The sequence below is a fragment of the Miscanthus floridulus genome, chromosome 12, assembly GCF_019320115.1.
Source record: "Miscanthus floridulus cultivar M001 chromosome 12, ASM1932011v1, whole genome shotgun sequence".
NCBI classification, from domain to species: Eukaryota; Viridiplantae; Streptophyta; class Magnoliopsida; order Poales; family Poaceae; genus Miscanthus; species Miscanthus floridulus.
In genome coordinates this window covers 77,559,308-77,578,902 of record NC_089591.1, presented here as the reverse complement: position 1 = coordinate 77,578,902, position 19,595 = coordinate 77,559,308, and the positions used below count along the sequence as shown (strand labels likewise).

Sequence of the window (19,595 nt, the reverse complement as noted above, 5' to 3'; positions counted from 1 at the left end):
AAAAAAACAAACTACACGATTAATCATCCCAATTTGTATATCACGAAAAAACAAAATATACGATTAATCATCCTTCAGTCTGGAGCGATATACACGAAAATACGTAGTGACTACCATGCTGCGTCAACCTTGGCCTTGGCTGGCTGCCCTTACCATTTCAACAATAGCATGTAGCTGTCACTACGGTTTGAGCGATATTACATCCATCTAGCAAGAAAAGAAGTATTATTGATGAGTATAAGAAATCCTTACATTTTCAAAGAAAATGAGATGAGATTGAGAACATAAGACGCTATATGAGAAATTGACAGATTCTCGTACAGATGAATATGGATTCTATTTCGATCCACACCAACACTAGGGCATAACTTGATCGTTATTTCCAACCCTGAGCTATTAGCTGTTAAATTGTACAGACATTGAATAGTTTTCACTGAAGCCACCCAGGGCAGCGCTCAAAATCTAGAATCCTCCTCTGAAGCCCATCGACAATGTCGTGTTCAGAAAAAGGAGGGAAACAAACTAGTAGGATTTTCCACAGTGAATCAAGCTCCCAGCCCCCAAGAAAAGACCAAAAATTGCAGCGCTGCCAACAGTAGTTTGTCCAATGTATCTGATCTTTAGCAATCCAGGGATCTGTGCAACAGAATATCAAACTGATTAGCATTCATGATAACCCCCAAAAACAACTCTAAACTTTTATTTCAGATAGTTACCTCTTGACAGTTAAATAAATAAAACCTACATTATTCCATGAGTTCAATAAAGTAAATCTTAGCTAAGGTTAACGAAATGCACAATCAAGTGTCAAGACCCAATCAATTTGAATCCTTTGCATATTGAAGGACAGAGTAATCAATTTATTTCCTAGTACTGTTTGGACGCATCAGTATCCAAAAGTTTATGAAAGAATGACACAAAACCAAATATTGAAAGGGAAATCACATAGAAGCCCTACCATAATGTGGTTTTGTGTATAATAAAGCAAATAGTGTATGCGTACCTTGTATCTGAATGCCTCAAAAGTTCCATAGCAAGCACCTGCGGAGGAAGAAGGAAAAACATGCCAATTAGTAACTTGGTACTCTTATGCTATGGCAGCAGAAAGAAGGAAACATATAGCATTTATTTCCAAGAGCACTTTGAGAACTACCACTTCCCTCCGGTCATACAAGATTGAAATTTAGGACAGAAAAAGTTACACTGCATGCAGGCTAATTAGGCTGCCTTAAACATCTTCTAATGAGCGTTGGGAATACAAGCAACTTTATTAGAGCTACATCTTGAAAGCAACAATTGCATAATAGTTATTGCACGAAAGAAGCAAGCCAAGCATGTTAGGTACATCCTTGAAGCACTGGTCAACACAAACCCCATAAAAATAATAAAAGTCCACAGGCGCGTCTTTTCTGCCTTATTACAAAACCCAAAAGTAATGACTATCAAGGTAAGAAAGCCAGAGACTGGTAGCCTAATACATGACCATATCCACCCCTTCAAGTCCTTGTGATCAGTATTCTCTACACGAGCTAAATAGGAAACCACGAAGCGGAATGATAACTTTTTGCCAGCAAATACCAGTAACTTGACATACAGACAATTCCATATGCTGTCATCTTTCCGTTACAATGGAGTCCAAATCAGGAAACTAAACCAAAATTCGAATATACTAATTGGTACATTCCAAAGTGGCATTGAACAAGCTTTTGATCTTACATTTTTCATCCCAAGTCCTACCCACCACCAGCAAATTACCCAAACCGCGGCACACCAAATCAGCAACAGCCCTTAAAGCACAAGCAATTGGACAAACAAACTCAACTAGAGCATCGATATATTACATCTCCTGAAGATACTACCTAAGCACGAACTCTTAACAAAAGTCACCTTTTTATTACATCTGCGGCCGCCAGCTAACCAGACAAACCGAGGATCTGTAGTAGCTAGCTCGAGAAGATCCCTGAGATCACACACTAATCTACTTCAACAAACATACCCACGGGCGAAGCAGCTCGCACGGATGGATGCTGCAAGTCTAGGGTTTAGGGGGGGTTTAGGGAGGAAGGTTACCGACGGCTCCGCCGACTGCGCCACCGATGGCAACTCCGGCACCCACGCGCGCCAGGCAGCTGTCACTTCTCGCCATCACCTCCTCTGATCCTGTTGCACTTGTAATTAGATCGGATCCGAGTAGAAATAGCCAAATAGCTTAAGTTAGGGTCATTGGGTCCTTGGTTTCGCACAGAAGTAAGGGAAGAGAGGGTGGGGATACCTGGCGGGAACTCTTCGCCGGCGAAGTGCCCGACGAAGTCTGGCGGCGGCGGCGGTAGCCCAGTCGTCGCCGAGAGAGAGGAGCGCACTAGCCACCAGGGGTGGACGGAAGAAGAAGAGCAGTTGGTAGATTCCTCACCTGGTTTTAGTGAAAGGGGGCGACTAATTCCCTGCTGGGCCTCGACGGGCCTTTAAGCCGGACCGAGAGTCCGAGATTGGCAACGCCTTTCAGACCATGCACAGCACGTCATCAAGCCCAGGGCGCGAACAGGTTTGGTCCAGGCTTTTAGAAAGGGAAAACGTAGTTTGATTTTTTTCCCTTGAACTTCAAACTAGAAATTTTACCCTTTCAACTTTTAAGACCGTTCGATCCTAGTTTAAAATGGTTTTGAGGGTGTTTTATCTTTTCAAAAAACAATAAAAACTTGATAAGGTTTTTAAACCACAGAAAATATCAGTCTAGGTGGGGGAGGGCAATGGGGCTAGCGGCGCAGAGCGAGGTGCTCGGGCGGCAGCCAGGCGGCGCGGAGGGCTGCGCCGAGGGAGTCGCGGTGGGGGACGGAGGGAGGGAGCCTGGTCCCACCTGTCGCCATGGGGTGAATGCGGGGAGTCGGGGCAGAGCGAGCGGCTTTGGTGTCGCACATGTGGACGGAATATTTACGAATGTTTTAGTTGTAGAGATAGAGATAGAGAATTACAAAGTGACAATTACAGAAAGAATCACAAGATTATAATCACACTACAACTGATTGATCAGCTACTAAATATGTAACAATCACAAATCAAGAATATCAGGCTTTGCCAGATATACTACAATTGCCTTACTTAACACGTTTCTACCGCGCGGTGAAAACGACACCCCCGTCTGGCCGTCTCTCCGTCTCCGGTGTCCGGTCTCTCCACCCGGCATCCGTCGCTCTGCCACACAGGCCCCAGCCATGGAGGCGGCCCCTACCCCCGAGGCGGCGCCGCACGTGCTTGTCATCCCCTTCCCCGCACAGGGCAATGCGCTGCCGCTCCTCAACTTCGTCGCCCTCCTAGCGTCACGCGGCCTCCGCCTCACCGTGGTCACGACCTCGGCAAACCTCCAGCTCCTCTCCCCTCTCCTCGCCGTGCACCCCACCGCCGTCCGCGCCGCCACCTTCCCGTTCCACTCCCACCCGTCTCTGCCCTCGGGGCTTGAGAACACCAAGGGCTACAGCCCGGGGCACTTTCCCGCCTTTGTCCACGCCTTGGTCGAGCTGCGCAGGCCCATCCTCGCATGGGTTAAAGCGTAGCCCGATCCCGTCGTCGCGGTTGTCGCCGACTTCTTCTGCGGATGGGTTCAGCCGCTGGCCCCCGAGATCGGTGCCGCGGGGATCGTCTTCTCGCCGTCTGGCGTCCTGCGCACCGCTATCCCGTACTCGACCTTCTGCCGCCTAGTGAGACGCCCTGCGGAGTGCGACGACGACGACGAGTTCAGTGTCTCGTTCTCGGCAATTCTCGGTGAGCCGTCGTACCAGTGGAGAGAGCTCTTGATGATGTACAGGAAGTACATGGCAGGCGCTCTGGACGAGCAGGTCGGTGAGGCAGAACTTCCTGTGGAACCTACACGACAGCTAGGGGTTCATGTTCAACTTGTTAGATTGATCTCTAATCCCAAACTGGGCCCAACGACTCAGTTGGGCTTTTGACCCGCGCCCTAATCGGGGGCTCCTAGCCCACTATAGCTAGAGGGCCCCTGTCACACTGCACAATAAATAGAGGTAGGAGTCGGTGGCTCAAGTTACGAGGTTTGCCTAAGCCGAGCTTTCCACCGACACCTAAACCCTAATCCGATCAGAGAGGGGCGCAGCCAGTGACGGGAAGCCACCAGCCGCGACGCCCGCTCCATCGACGTCGACGTCTTCATCGACCGTCACTGCCTGTGCGTAGACTACACCGACGAACGTGATGGCATCCTCTAAACCCTCCCCCTCTACGGTGTTAGATTCGACAGCCCTTGTCCATCCTCTCTGTGTTCATGTCTCTCTGTCTAGAACGTGTCCTAGGTTTGGGTTCATCCAATAGCGAATAGTACCTCTAATAGACACCTAGATCAATCCTATGGACTCTACAATGGTATCAGAGCCATTTTGCTAGGTGTAGATCACGGCAGGGTCTAGAATCAGACTAGAAAAAAAAAGAATCGAATTAGATCCCTTCGGATCTAAGCAGACTAGGGTTTTCCCTAACCCTAACCCTAACTGGGTGAAAGAAAGAAGAGAAGGAGGGCTTGGCTTCAAGTCTAAACCGAACCCTAATCACGCAATCAACTGGGGAAGAAGAACAGTGCCCATTCCAAAACCCTAACCAAACCCTAATTTTAACCCTAATCCCATTCCCAACCCTAAATCGGATAGATCCGAGAAAAGAAGAAAAGAAAATCAAAGAAAAAAAGGGGAAGGGGAAGAGATCTACCTTGTCGTTGCATCGTGCTGCCGCCTCGTTGGCACATGGGTAGGTTCTCAAGCAAAGGGCGTCGTGGCCAGGCCGCTCGACAGCGGCGCGCTCACTCGCTGGGGAGCGTGCGCCGGTGAGAGGGCCGGCGACGGCGCCATCATCGTCTTTGTGCCGTCATGGGACCGAGATAAAGGAGGTAGAGAAGAGATCAGGGTCAGATCTAGGGTTTTGGAGGGGGAAAGGGCATCGCCGCTAGTCCGCTCGACGGTAGCACGTTGACCCGTGTGGGGAGCGCGCGCGCCGGCGAGGGGGCCGGCAATGGTGCCAAGGTTGCTTGCGCTCATTGCTCGGTTGATGCTGCCGGCGCTGAGGAAGAAGAGCGGTTGAGAGATAGAAAGAGAGGAGTCAAATGAGCTAGGGTTTCGGGTCGGACGGCCGCGGGGGTGTTTTTGTTCGTGCGATATCGTCGCTCGGTCGTCGGATCGGCACGGACAGCTCAGATCGAGCAGGCCGTTTCGCGGCCCAGGCGGGTGAGCGCGCCGCACGGCTTTGCCGGCCTAGGCCCAGGTTGCGGCCTGGGTGCGGGCAGCGCGCGCGCAGAGAAGTGGGTCTGGCCGTTTTGCCATCCGGGGCGAAGGAATAGTGTGAATTTGAGTAATTTTTTGTTTTTCTTTTTCCAATAAAAGTTTTTTTTCCTATAAAATGGATAAATAGCTTAAAGAAAATAGAAAAGAGAATTTTCCTGTGGGTAAAATTCATTTTCCACTGCGTATTTAAAGTTGTTATTTTCATTATTAAATTCAAACCAACGGGATAATTTAATTTTGAAAAATGGATATATTTTTAGTTTATTATAATATTGTTATTATTCTGACCAACATTGATTAATGGCAATATTATGATGAGTTTTGTCATGCATTAATTCTATTTCTGCTCAATGGTGATGTAGAATTAGTGTAGAGGATAATTGTATGTTTTAATTTTGACTAACGTTGGAACTAAGGCATGCAATTGTTATTATTATGTTTATGTTCTCACTCTATATAAATTGTGTTTTCAGGCGGATACAACTTGATGGGTTGTATCAAAGAGATCCCCACTCTCGAAGAAAAAGATTGACCTGGCCTTCATCTTGGCTGAGATGGACTGGATAGTCACCTCACCATGTCCTACTGAGCCTATGGCACCGGTGAGGGAGACAAACGAGGCTGATGTCGTTTGGGCAACCAGAGAAAGGGATTTTGCATCCCAAAAGATGTCATATGACCTTGAGCATAGGAAGTGGGTCACTGCCAATAAGAAATGTATGGCTATGATAAAGAACATGATTGAGCCTGCAATTGTGGGCTCAATTCTAGAGTGTGACACCGTCACAGAGTACCTTGATAGAATAAAGAGTCAGTTCACTAGCTCTTCAAAGACATATACTATCCAACTGATAAAGCAGCTGGTGACAGAGAGGTACTCTAGTAATGGTGGCATAAGAGAGCTGAGTAATTTGGCATCTAAGCTAAAACCAATGGATCTAGATCTCAAAGAAGAGTTCCTTATCCATCCGATTTTTGCTTCTTTGGCAAAGGAATTTGACACTTTTGTTGTCAATTACAACATACAGCCCGAGAAGTGGAACTTAGAGAGGCTCATGGCTGTGTGTGCAAGAGGAGGAGAGAATGAAAGCTACCAATGGTGGCACTATCAATTATCTGAAAGACAACAAGAAAAAGAATACTAATGCTAACTTCTCCTCAAAGCTAAAGGGAAAGGGTCCCATGCTGCATCAGCCTCAGCAGAACAAGTTCACAGTAGAGAGAGACCAATGTCTCTATTGTAAGAAGACGGGACATTATAAGAAAGATTATCCCGATTACTTAAAGATGATCATGGCAAAGAAAGGTGAGAACATTATTATGTTCATAAATGAATCCCTATATGTATAGTATTCAAAATCTACTTGGTGGATTGACTCAGGTGCAACTGTTCATGTTACTAATTCTTTACAGGGATTCCGTTCGACGAGGACTACGCAAAGAAGAGAAAGACACGTTAAAGTTGCAAATAGAGTCCGAGCAGATGTCGAAGCCATTGATGATCTTTCTCTAGAGCTTGCTGATGGCTTCACACTTTTACTTAGAGATGTTCTTTATGTTCCCTCTTTATAGAGAAACTTGATTAGCGTTTCATGCTTGGACAATGATGGATATGATTGCTATTTTGAAAATGGCAAATGTAAGATAACATTTAATAATGCATGTGTTGGTATTGCTATCTTATAAAATGACCTTTATTTGTTATCACTACGTGATGAAGTAAATGTTGTATGCGATAATGGGAACGTTGCGTGCGACAATGAGAATGTATCCTCATCTACGGATGTAAATAGAAAACAAAAGAGAGATCACGATGCGTTGTCGAAATTATGATACTATCGTTTAGGCCATATTTTAAGAGGGGGAATAGAAAGACTAGTTAAGAATGATATTCTTTCTCCATTAGAGTTCTCAGATTTAGAACAATGCAGAGAATGCATAAAAGGAAAGTATATAAAGAAAATTAAGAAAAAATGCCAAACAAAGCGCAGGAATTTTATAGATTATTCACACAGACATCTGTGGTCCGTTTCCTGTAAAGAGTGTGGATGGTTATGATTCGTTTGTAACATTCATAGATGATTACTCCCGTTATGGCTACATTTATCCAATCAAAGAAAGAATAGAAGCATTGGATAAATTTAAGATATTTAAGGCAGAAGTTAAAAACCAACACAATTTAAAGATTAAGATAGTCATGTCCGACCGTGGGGGAAAACTATGGTCGGCATACCCCATATGGCCAAGTTCCTAGACCCTTTGTAAGGTTCTTATAGGAGAATGGCATAGTAGCCCAGTATTCTACATCGGGCGAACCTTAGCAGAATGGAGTAGCTGAAAGACGTAATCGTACCCTGATGGATATGGTGCGTAGTATGATAAGTTACTCCACCTTACCGTTGAGCCTGTGGATGGAGGCGTTTAAAATCGCCATTCATATTCTCAATGAAGTACCAAGTAAGTCGGTACCCAAAACACCGTATGAGTTGTGGACAGGAAGAGTACCCTCACTAAACCACTTATGTATGTGGGGGAGTCCTGCTGAGGCTAAAGTATTTAACCCAAACATTGAGAAGTTAGATCCCAAAATAGTAAGTTGTCATTTCATTGGTTACCCAGAAAAGTCAAAAGGTTTTCGTTTCTACTATCCAGACAGACATACAAAATTTGTGAAAACGAGACACATTGTCTTCCTATAAGATGAAATGATGAGGGAGAGCATGGTAGCTCAAAAAATTGACCTTGAAGAGAAGCGGGTGTATGCGCCCACTTGAAAGGTCCTAATGGCTAGAGGGGGGTGAATAGCTTATAAAAAATTTCTACAACAACACTTAATAAAACGGTTAGATAATTATGAGGCGAAGCAAATGTTGCGCTAGCGTACTAAAATAGCAAGCCACCTTCTACAATTCTAGTTTATATAGTTTCTATCCACACAAAAGCTATGACACTACACTAAGTTAATGTGCTCTCAAAGGCTAACTAAAGAGCCACACTAACCAAACTAATAAGCTCTCACAACTAGCTACACTAAAGAGCTTGACAACTAGTTTGTGGTAAAGTAAAGAAAGTGAGCAATTTGTTTATACCGTCGTATTGAGGAAGGAGCCAATCAATCACAAGAATGAATACTAATGAAGACCAATCACCTCGAAATCAAATAATGAACACAATGATTTTTTACCGAGTTTCACTTGCTAGCCGATAAGCTACTCCTCGTTGTGGCGATTCACTCACTTGGAGATTCACGTGCTAATTGGCTTCGCACGCCAAACCCTCAATAGGGTGCCACACAACCAACACAAGATGAGGATCACAGAAGCCACAAGCAATCCGCTAGAGTACCTTTTGGCTCTCCACCGGGGAAAGGTCAAGAACCCCTCACAATCACCACGATCGGAGCCGGAGACAATCACCACCCTCCGCTCGACGATCCTCGCTGCTCCAAGCCGTCTAGGTGGCGGCAACCACCAAGAGTAACAAGCGAATCCCGTAGCGAAACACGAACACCAAGTGCCTATAGATGTAAACACTCAAGCAATGCACTTGGATTCTCTCCCAATCACACAAAGATGTTGAATCTATGATGGAGATGAGTGGGAGAGCTTTGACTAAGCTCATAAGGTTGCTATGTCTATGTAAATGGCCAAGAGAGTGAGCTTGAGCCTGCCATGGGGCTTAAATAGAAGCCCCCACGAAATAGAGCCATTGTACCCCTTCACTGGGCACAACACGGGGTGATCGGATGCTCCAGTCATATCGATCGGACGCTAGACCTCAGTGTCCGGTCACGCAATACGTGCCATGTGTCCCCCCTCTTCAAATACTGAGTGTTCAATTCCAACGGTCAAGTGATGACCGGACGCAGCAGCTCAAAGTGACCGGACGCTGGACCTCAGCGTCCGGTCATTTCCAATAAGCATCTAGAAATGATTTTTCACGACCAGACGCATCTGGTCATGCTCGACCGGACACACCCAGTGTCTGGTCACTCAGCGTCTCCTCTGTGCACTGCCATGTCAGCAGGACCGGACGCAGCCCTCCAGCATCCGGTCACTAAGTGACCCAGCGTCCAGTCAGACACCGATACTAGCGATTTCACTGCTTCTACTGACTAGACGCATTGGTCCTTCCGAGACCAGCGTCTGGTCACTTATAGTGACCTCCGTCTTTTCTGTCTAGGGTGCCGGTGGCACCGTCGGACTATCTATACTCTATGGGCGGACACTCCATTGGTGAAGTTCCTAACCCTTGCTCAAATGTGCCAACCATCAAGTGTATCCCCTTGTGTATATGTGTTAGCATATTTTCACAAACATTTTTAAGGGTGTTAGCACTCCACTATATCCTAAATGTATATGCAATGAGTTAAAGCATCTAGTGGCACATTGATAACCGTATTTCGATATGAGTTTCACCCCTCTTAATAATATGGCTATCAAATCTAAATATGATCACACTCTCTAAGTATCTTGATCACCAAAACAAAATAGCTCCTACCATTTATACCTTTGCCTTGAGTCTTTTGTTTTTCTCTTTCTTCTTTTCACGTTCAAGCACTTGATCATCACCATGGCATCACCATCATCATGTCATGGTCTTCATTTACTTCACCACTTGGAATGTGCTACCTATCTCATGATCACTTGATAAACTAGGTTAACACTTAGGGTTACATCAATTTACCAAAACCAAACTAGACCTTTCACCACTCCAAAAATTCATAAGCCATTTTTCTTACTACCTGTTGTCGCTGCACCAACAATGCAAGATACTGTGGTGCCAGCACCAGTTGTTATTCCGTCTATGGCAATAATGAATGAAGATGAGGAACCTGTTCTTCAGGATCCTATAGAACCAATTGTCACACATGAGGGAGAACAACAACCACCTCAAATAGAAGATGTGCCAAATGTGGAGGCCCCTAGAAAATCTTAAAGTGTTAAAAATCAGCTATTCTTGCTGATTATGATGTATACAACACTGAGGAATTTTAAATGAAGGATGATCCCATCTCATTTGAAGAAGCCATGAGAAATGATCATTCATCAAAGTGGCTTAAGGCAATAGAAAATGAAATAAAATTTATGAATGTCAATAAAGTTTGGGACTTGAAAATAATTTCTAAAGGAGCTAAAATAGTAGGCTGTAAATGGGTCTATAAAAACAAAAATTGACTCTCAAGGGAATATAGAGAGATATAAAGCACGACTTGTGGCAAAAGGCTTTACGCAAAGAGAAGGGGTTAATTACAATAAGATATTTTCTCTAGTCTCATATAAGGATTCCTTCATAATCATAATGTCATTAGTGGCATATTACGATTTATAATTACATCAGATGGATGTAAGGATGACATTTCTCAACGGAGACTTGGAGGGAAATGTTTACATGGCACAACCGAAAGGTTTTATCATGGAAGGAAAAGAATGAATGGGATGCCGTCTAAAGAAATCCATTTATGGATTAAAACAAGCTTCAAGACAGTGGTATTTGAAGTTTGATAAGACAATAAGAAATTTTGGGTTTAAAGATAATGTTGAGGACAATTATGTCTATGCAAAGTTTAAGAATAGGAAGTTTATGTTCCTTGTCCTGTATGTGGACAACATCTTACTTGCTAGTAGTGATGTCAGTCTACTACTAGAGACAAAGAAGTTTTTGTCCACAAAATTTAATATGAAAGATCTTGGTGAAGCCTCGTTCGTTCTAGGGATCGAGATTCACCGAGAAAAAGTTAATGGGTATTAGGACTATCACAAAAGACATACATAGAAAGAATCTTAAAGAAATTCAGTATGCACAAATGTAGTCCCTCACCTGCTCCTATAGTCAAGGACGACAGATATGGGGATTTTCAATGCCCCAGGAACCAATATAAGATCGATCAAATAAAAGCGGTTTCATATGCTTCAGCTATTGGAAGCTTGCAATATGCTCAAGTATGTACGCGTCCTAACTTGACATTTGTTACCGGGTTACTTGGCAGATTCTAGAGCAATCCTGGAACAGAACACTGAAAATTAGTAAAGAAAGTCTTACGTTATTTGCAAGGAACGAAAGACCTCATGATGATGTATAAAAGATCTGATTCACTTCATATAGTGGGATATTTAGATTCTGATTATGCGGTAGATGATAGAAAATCCACATTTGGATATGTATTCACTCTCACAGGGGGAGTTATTTCATGGAAAAGCTCAAAGTAAACCGTCACTACATCGTCCATAATGTATGCCAAATTTGTAGCGTGTTGTGAGGCAACGGGCAGGTGAACTGGCTAAAGAAGTTTATACCCGGTTTAAAGGTGGTTGACGACATTTATAGACCACTTAAGTTATACTGCGATAATAATTCGACAATACAGTATGCTCACAACAATAAGTCAAGTGGTGCTGCTAAACACATTGACATAAAGTATTATATTGTGAAAGATAAAGTCTGGGATCATGTCATAAGTCTTGAGCATATAAGTATTGAAAAGATGCTCATGGATCCGCTTACAAAAGGCTTACTGAAGGGTCGAGATGGCGACTAGAGGGGGGTGAATAGTCTTTTCTAAAACTTAATCGCGTCGGCTAACCGATACAAATGCGGAATTAAAACAATCGATCTAGTCAAGACTATATCCCACTATATATGTTCACTAGCACCTTGAAAAGATAACAATTATACAACTAAGGTGCCGGGCTAGCTAGAGCTCTTCTAACAAATTCTAGAAGCAAGGTCACACAAACCTATGCCGCTAGTACTTTAAGCAACAAGGGAGCTCCTACACATGCTAGTAAGCAAAAGCACAAAGCTAACTAAGCTCACTAGCAATGCTCAATAACAAGGCAACCAATGCCTAATTAGAGAGCGTAAATACTTAGCTACATAAACTAAGCAATGTGACTAACAAGGTTACTAAAACTAAATTAGCCACGCAAGGGAGCTACTTCTATGCTACACAAGCAAGGAGGTAATTAGCAAACTACACAAGCTATCTAATTATAAGAGCAACTACACAAGCTTAATATGTATAAAAGTAATAGCAAGTTTGTGTAATGGGGATGCAAACCAACAGGAAGAACAAGGTTGACACGATGATTTTTCTCCCGAGGTTCACGTGTTTGCCAACACGCTAGTCCCCGTTGTGTCGACCGCTCACTTGGTGGTTCGGCGGCTAATTAGCATCACCCGTTAAGCCCGCACGTCGGGCGCCGCAAGAACCTACCCCTTGAGTGAGGGTAGCTCAATGACACGCTTTACTAGAGTTGCTCTTCGCGGCTCCCGCGGGGCGAGCACAATGCCCCTCACAAGCACTTCTCCGGAGCGCCGCACAAGCTTCTTGCGCGCTTCGATGGAGACCACCACCAAGCCGTCTAGGAGGTGGCAACCTCCAAGAGTAACAAGCACCACAGGCTTGCAACTCGATCACCTAGTGCCACTCGATGCAACCTCACGATGCAATCGCACTAGAATCGCTCACTCACACAATCGAATGATCACTATCAAGTATATGTGTGATGGAGGGCTCCTAAGCACTCACAAGCATGGACACTAAGTCCCTTGAGGTGCTCCACTCCAGCCATGGCCGAAGGCTACTTCTATTTATAGCCCCAAGGACTAAACTAGCCGTTACCCCTTCACTGGGCAACGGTCGGGCTGACCGGACGCTCCGGTCGTGTTGACCGGACGCTGGACCTTAGCGTCCGGTCGCTCGCAGACGACCACGTGTCCCGATTCCAACGGTCACTTGACCTGACCGGACGCAGCAGCATTCGACTGATTGGACGCTGGACCCTCAGCGTCCGGTCGTTTCCAGTAAGCTCCCGAGCATGATCGGACGTGTCCGGTCGAACGCGATCGGACGTAGCCAACGTCCGGTCACACTCCAGCTACTGCGTCACCGTACGTCAGCCTGACCGGACGCAGCCTTCCAGCGTCTGGTGCATTCAGATCCAGCGTCTAGTCAGTTGACTGACGCCAGCATCTTCTCCATTCTCTTCACCCTTGCTCAAGTGTGTTAACCACAAGAATTTGTATCCGGCGCAATAGAAAATAGACATTCCATTTTCTCGAAAGCGCCACCTCCTTTGTAAATATGCCAACACCACTAAGTATACACCACCATGTGTATGTGTGTTAGCATTTTCATAATCATTTTCTAAAGGATGTTAGCCACTCAACTTGCCACGCCACTCGATCCTAGCGACAATGCAAAGTTAGATCACTCGAGTAGCACTAGATGACCGATATGCAAACAAGTTTGCCTCTCTTGATAGTACGGCCATCTATCCTAAACCCGGTCATAAACTTCTCTACACACCTATGACCGGTGAAATGAAATGCCCTAGGTTATACCTTTGCCTTGCGCATTCCATTCCATCTCCTTCAATGTCGATGCAACACATGCACCAACACGATCAACAATGATATGATCCACTTCATATCATCACAAGATCATATTGGTTCATCAATCTTGACTTTACTTGCTCTTCACCGTTGCCATCGTCCATCGGCGCCAAGTCTTGCTCAAGTTTCACCGCCACACGGTCCATCACTCCAAAGCCTTTGACTTGCCTTTCACGCTTGCAACCGGTCCATCAAGCCAAGTCTTGTCTTGATCTTCTCCACCTTGATCACATGACTGAATGTCATGTCTCATGTGCAATAAGCTCCTTCATCATCACATGTGTGAGCTTTGCAACATCTCCAAGCCATTTTCACCTTCATGGCATATGTTGCTCACACACATGTACCTGTGGACTAATCACCTGTGCATCTCACATAAATACAATTAGTCCACCTAAGTTGTCATTCAATTACCAAAACCAAACAAAGACCTTTCACTTACCACCCAACGTGTTTAGAGAACCTGTAGCCGGCATGGGTTTAAGAAAAAGCCTATAATTCCTAGACAAAAGAAGGCCCAAAGATAAGTATCTATTTCAGAACAAAGTGATATGTTGTAGCTGTTAAATCTATCGGCAATTGACCGTAACGATGAAACATGCTCTATGCGCTAATCTATAATGGAATGAACAAAAATAAATAATATAAAATTAAACGATGATAAGATATCAAGGGGGAGATTGTTAGATTGATCTCTAATCTCAAACTGGACCCAACGGTTCAGTTGGACCTTTGATCCGCGCCCTTATCAGGGACGTCCAGCCTACTATAGCTGGATGACCCCTATCACACTGCGCAATAAATAGAGGTGGGAGCCGGCGGCTCAAGTTACGAGGTTCGCCTGAGCCGAGCTCCCCACCAACACCTAAACCCTAATCCGATCATAAAGGGGCGCAGTCAGTGACGGAAAGCCACCAGCCGCGCCGCCCGCTCCATCGACGTCGACGTCTTCATCGCCCTCTTCACCGACCGTCGCTGCCCGTGCGCAGACTACACCGACGGAAGTGATGACGTCTTCTGAACCCTCCCCCTTTGCGGTGTCAGGTTTAACAACCCTTGTCCACCCTCTTTGTGTTCATGTCTCTCTGTCTAGAATGTGTACAGGTTTTAGTTCATCCAACGAATAGTACCTCTGATTGATCGATCCTATGGACTCTACCCAACTCATTCAGGGCGCTGGTGGGGAGGTACCTGGAGCGGCCGCTCGAGGACCTGGGCTTAGTGCGTATGGGCGGTGGGACCGATGGCTCCGGAGGCGGACGCCGCGGGTGCCCACGGCGCGCAGCCAGACGTTGGCTTCGCCGATCTCAGCGCGTGGCTGGACGTGTTCCCGGAAGGCTCGGTCGTGTACGTGTGCTTCGGGAGCCAGGCCGTGCACGTGGCGGCGGCGCCGTAGTCCCGGACGGGTTCGAGGCGCGCGCCGCGGCGTGGTGGTGCGCGGGTGGGCGCCGCAGGTGGCGCTGCTGCGGCATCCGGCGGTGGGGTGGTTCCTGACGCACTGCGGCTGGAACTCGACGCTGGAGGCGGTGGCCGCGGGGGTGCCCCTGGTGGCCGACCAGTTCTTCGACGCGCGGCTGCTCGTGGACGAGACGCGCGTCGCGGTCCGCGCGTGCAAGGGCGGCCTCGGCTTTGTCCCCGACGTGGGCGAGCTGGCGTCCGTGTTGGCCGACGCCACCGGCCAGAAGGGCGCGCGACGTCAGGGCCCGCGCCAAGGCACTCGCGGCGGAGGTCGCCCGTGCAGTGAAGCCAGGCGGGAGCTCGTACGCTGATCTAGAGCTGTTGGTGCAGGAAATCCGGAAGCTACCAAGCTAGCTCACTTCAGGTTCAGGACTAAATTCAGAAATAAAGCAATCATCTTCATCGATAAAGCAGATATTTTCAGACATTCAGATTCTGTTGTTTTCCCCGTTGTTGTAAGGAGTACTACTGTACTGATGAGGGCATCAGGGAGCTGAACTTCGCTGTAGCTTGAACTTGATTCGATCTCTAGAACGATTTAGAGGCATCAGTAACCTCTGCTTTGTGTGCTTTCCCATGTGTGCACACGAATAATTGGCTTCTGTTTCGCGCTCACAGTTCTGCTGTATCTGTATGTTTACAGGAGCTGAGCAGCTAATGGAACTCCCATCTACCGCTTGTCCTGCGCAGTACAGAGCAGCACAATCAGCTCTTTAAGCTGCACCTCGCGTACGCAGGAAGCATCTTCTGATGGAGCTCATAAGTTACTCTGAGGTTAGTTCGTCAGTGTCATTGCCCTTTCAACAGATGCCACATTGCCACAGTACAAGACTGCAACCAGTGACGGACTGACGGAGGTCAGCCAAGATTTTAGGTGGGGCAGACATACCATGGTGGTGTGCGGCGAACCGGACGACAGACAGTGGCCTGCGTCCAACGGTGGCTAGGTTCCTCGCCGTTCGACGTCCGCAGTCTCGCCTACTCACCCTCACGGTGGCCTATGCACTAGAACGAGCGATGAAGGGTGAGATTGGCGGATGGGCTTGTTGCATATTGGGCTAGTATGAGTGTTCGGCTCCGGGCTTTCCCTCCTTGGGCCACGATAGGAAGCCGCAGCGCTTCGTCTTCAGCTCTCGGCCGTCTTCATCCTCACGCCGGCAATAGCAAACTGGAGTCTACTGAGGACAAGAAGGAAGGAGGAGGACAGAGGTGGGAGCTCTCCTCGCCGGCGGTAGGTGGGGCAGCTGCCCCACCCTGCCGTATGGGGAGCTCCGCCTCTGCAACCACAAGCTTTACACACATTGTTTTCAGCTCGATTCCCAGGGGATCTAACTTCATCACACTGAAAGTTCATCCAAGAAGGGCAAGTGTCATGCTCACCAAATCATTTGAACACGACCTACTTAGCTACCTCTCCCCAGATGCCTCCTGGGCTGCCTCTGTGAAGCTGCAAGTGAGAAAGCAAACACCAGAGGAGCCGCTATCTGAGGAAGACGAGAAACATGCGGTGTCCGATTCCCAAATGCCGACGTTTGACTCGACCTGCCCGGCCCCCCAATGCCAACGGATCATCTGATGAGGAAAATTAGCGAGGCAGCAACCCATGTGCCTCCCCTGCCGGCTTTCCGGGCCGAGCTGGAGGAGGAGGAGGAATCTTTGCGTTCCCCCCTGCTTTTAAGCGTCGGCTCCTGCATCAGCGTCGATCAGGACCTTCCAATCACTAGTTGTACCCAGTACCCCTTTTCTCCCCATTGTTTCAGCCCAAAGCAAAGCCAAGAACCTTCCTGGGCTTCCTCAGCTGAAAACCCGGTTCCTCTGCAAAATCACGTTTTGACGCTCCGCTGGAGCCGAGTTGTGAACCATGTGGGCGAATTTGCTGGAAGCACGGGTCATTAGGTCATCTGAGAGCTGGCAGCTAAATTACTCATGTATCTTGCACTAGAATCAATTTACTGTCATAATCTGAAAGTGTTAGATGCTGCAGAAGTAAACTACTGCTCAAGTTACGTTACTCCCACCACTTTTACCACTATTTCCTGACCGACAAAATCTGTTATGCAGGCTGATGTCTGATAAGCCTCACAAAGTCAAGGTATTTATTGTCGAATGGTCCAATCCATGCAACATGATCCCAACAGAAATGAAATGCCCAGGGAAAGAGGAACATGTAACGTCAAACGAAAGCCTAGGTCCTCTTGCCTAATGTTAGGGGCGGGGCCATGTCTCTGCATAGCTGAAGATTTGGCCTGAGCCACCCGTTTAGTCAAAGAAGTTGGTTATGGGCTCAGTGGGGGTGTACTACGACCTCATATGATTGCTGTCGTCTAGTGTTTTGCTGTTGGATTGTCCAAAAAAACAAATTAGTGCGCTTTTCATAGTGGAGATAAAGTTTGATGTGTCCTATGACTCGACTAAAAATGGAGTTATTATCTACCTCTAATTGTGTGCAAATTAATGCGAAACAAACTGGTTGGAAAGCCATAGTCATACATACTCCATTAGTTCCAAATTGTAAGTCATTCTAATTTGGGTAATGTACATCTTTCAACTTTCAAATTGTACGTCAGTTCGATTTTCAACCCTAAACTATAAAACTAGGTAATTGGTACCCTCTACCTGTCGAAACTGGACAAACTTAGTCCTTCGGTTAGTTTCATAGGTGTTTTTTCTATTTTTTTAAAAACTGGTTTGGTCTCATAAATTTCATTATTAATTTATTTTAAATCAGAAAGTATGATCTATATATAGTTATTTGAAACTGGTTAATTTATATTCCTTTAGCTTTATTGCTTGTAGTCACGCTCGTTAGTTATTTAAAATCAATAAGATCCTAATAACTCTAAATAGAGTATCAATAGATAGATAACAAATTTATATAAAAAAAATTGAAACTAATTTCATATATTCTAAATTAATTATAATTTTTAGAGATCGAACTAGATTTTTATTATTTATAAAAAATAGAAACCATTGAAACCAGTTAGAAGAATAAATTTGTCTAGTTTCAATAGTTTGGTGGATGTCCGTTATCCGTTTATATAGTTGAGGGTTGAAAATTAGACTTACCTCAACTTGAATGGTGAAAAATATACTTTATCCAACCAAGATATATTTATATGTATATCAAACCAAAATAAATGTATTATTAAGATATGTTTCATGGCGCATTTAATGAAACAAATTTGATGTTGTGGATGTTGGTGTACTTTTTAATAAACTTTCTTAAAGTTAGAGAAGTTTGACTTATGACTAAAACAACTTATTTTTGGAACGGATAAAGCAGCTCTAATTGCTTCCACTTATTAGAATTGCTGGAGCATGAGTTCAAACAACTAAAGCCTTGTTTGGATGCGCATGTATTCATCTCAGTCCACATATGTTGAAGTGGATTGGAGTGAAATTAAACTAAATTCCAGTCCAGTCCACTCAAACACGTGTGGATTAAAGTGAATGCACATGCATCCAAACAAAACCTAAAGTGGGTTCTGTAATCCATCCAACTTTTAGTTTTTTACCTCACATGCTGTCGTTGAATTGATGGACACCACCACCACCACCACCACCACTGCTACTACTTTGTGATTATATAGGAGTACTCTTATAGGAGATCTATTAAAAGTGTAGGACTTACGAGTCACAAATTACAGTAAGTGCAGTAGTAGACGCATTTCATGAGAATCTGCACAGCAAACCTATCAGAGTTCAGAAAGTGAAGGACTCACAGATCACAATCACCCAATTTGAGCTGTCTCTTGCAATCAACTGATATTACCGTCGCTGATGTCGCTAATCTTACAAGCGAAGCATATTATCATTATATTCGATAGAGTGGCTTCAATATCACTTGATAATTAGCTACTGAGATTCTCCCATTTCTGGGAACGTCTAATCAAACTAGCGATTTCCGTTTTTGGTCCAGCACTCCAGCCTCACGAAATGGAAACATACCAAAATGGAGGATTGAAGCTTAAGCATGCATCACCCAAACCTTTTCTTACAAAGCCTACATCAAAATCACATCGCAAAAGCTGAAGATTACGTGATGATTGAACCAAGACACCAGGGAAAAAAATTGCAACCCACCCACTCATGGAATCTGAACCCAAAGGGTCCTTTTTTTTTAGGACAAATACAAAAGTACTTGTCCTGTCTACCAATGTGCCAAAATGCATAATTGTCCACCCCAACAAACATGCATCGCCCACCCCGTTTCTTCTCCCACTAAGGAGCTGTTTGGTTGCATCAGGTAAACGTAAACGCGGACAGTAATGGAAGACGCCGCAAATGGAAACAAATTAAGCGAATACTGGCTTTGTTTTGTTCGTGTCCGTAAAGGAATTGGATAAACAGCGAGACGTAGATCTTCATGCTCGGCGCCGCTGCGTGCCTGCTTCGAGTGTGAACTCGAGATGCAGCGTTGTTGATGGCGTTAGGATGCACGCCGCGGCCAGTTGCATCCAC

At 45.5% G+C, this 19,595-nt stretch overlaps 1 protein-coding gene and 1 pseudogene across 1 annotated transcript; one reads left to right on the top strand and one right to left on the bottom strand.

Moving 5' to 3' along the window:
• Positions 1-276: 276 nt before the first annotated feature.
• On the bottom strand, positions 277-2,424 carry LOC136498036 (uncharacterized). The gene is made up of 4 exons (XM_066493971.1): positions 2,273-2,424; positions 2,071-2,160; positions 1,004-1,041; positions 277-636 (listed from the first exon to the last, which is right to left on the bottom strand). The coding sequence occupies exons 2-4, from the start codon at positions 2,144-2,146 to the stop codon at positions 523-525; spliced, it is 228 nt and encodes a 75-aa protein (XP_066350068.1). The 5' UTR covers positions 2,147-2,160; positions 2,273-2,424; the 3' UTR covers positions 277-522.
• Positions 2,425-3,209: 785 nt separating this feature from the next.
• On the top strand, positions 3,210-15,488 carry LOC136496192 (UDP-glycosyltransferase 89B2-like; annotated as a pseudogene).
• The last annotated feature ends 4,107 nt before the right edge of the window (positions 15,489-19,595 follow it).

Bases quoted from the DNA above. Each gene is read 5' to 3' on its own strand.
- LOC136498036 (XM_066493971.1), bottom strand. From the start codon at position 2,146: ATGGCGAGAAGTGACAGCTGCCTGGCGCGCGTGGGTGCCGGAGTTGCC. The intron at 1,042-2,070 runs GTAACCTTCCTC...CTTCCTCCGCAG, and splicing joins CGCAGTCGGCGGAGCCGTCG to GTGCTTGCTATGGAACTTTT. The intron at 637-1,003 runs GTACGCATACAC...TCTGTTGCACAG, and splicing joins TTGAGGCATTCAGATACAAG to ATCCCTGGATTGCTAAAGAT.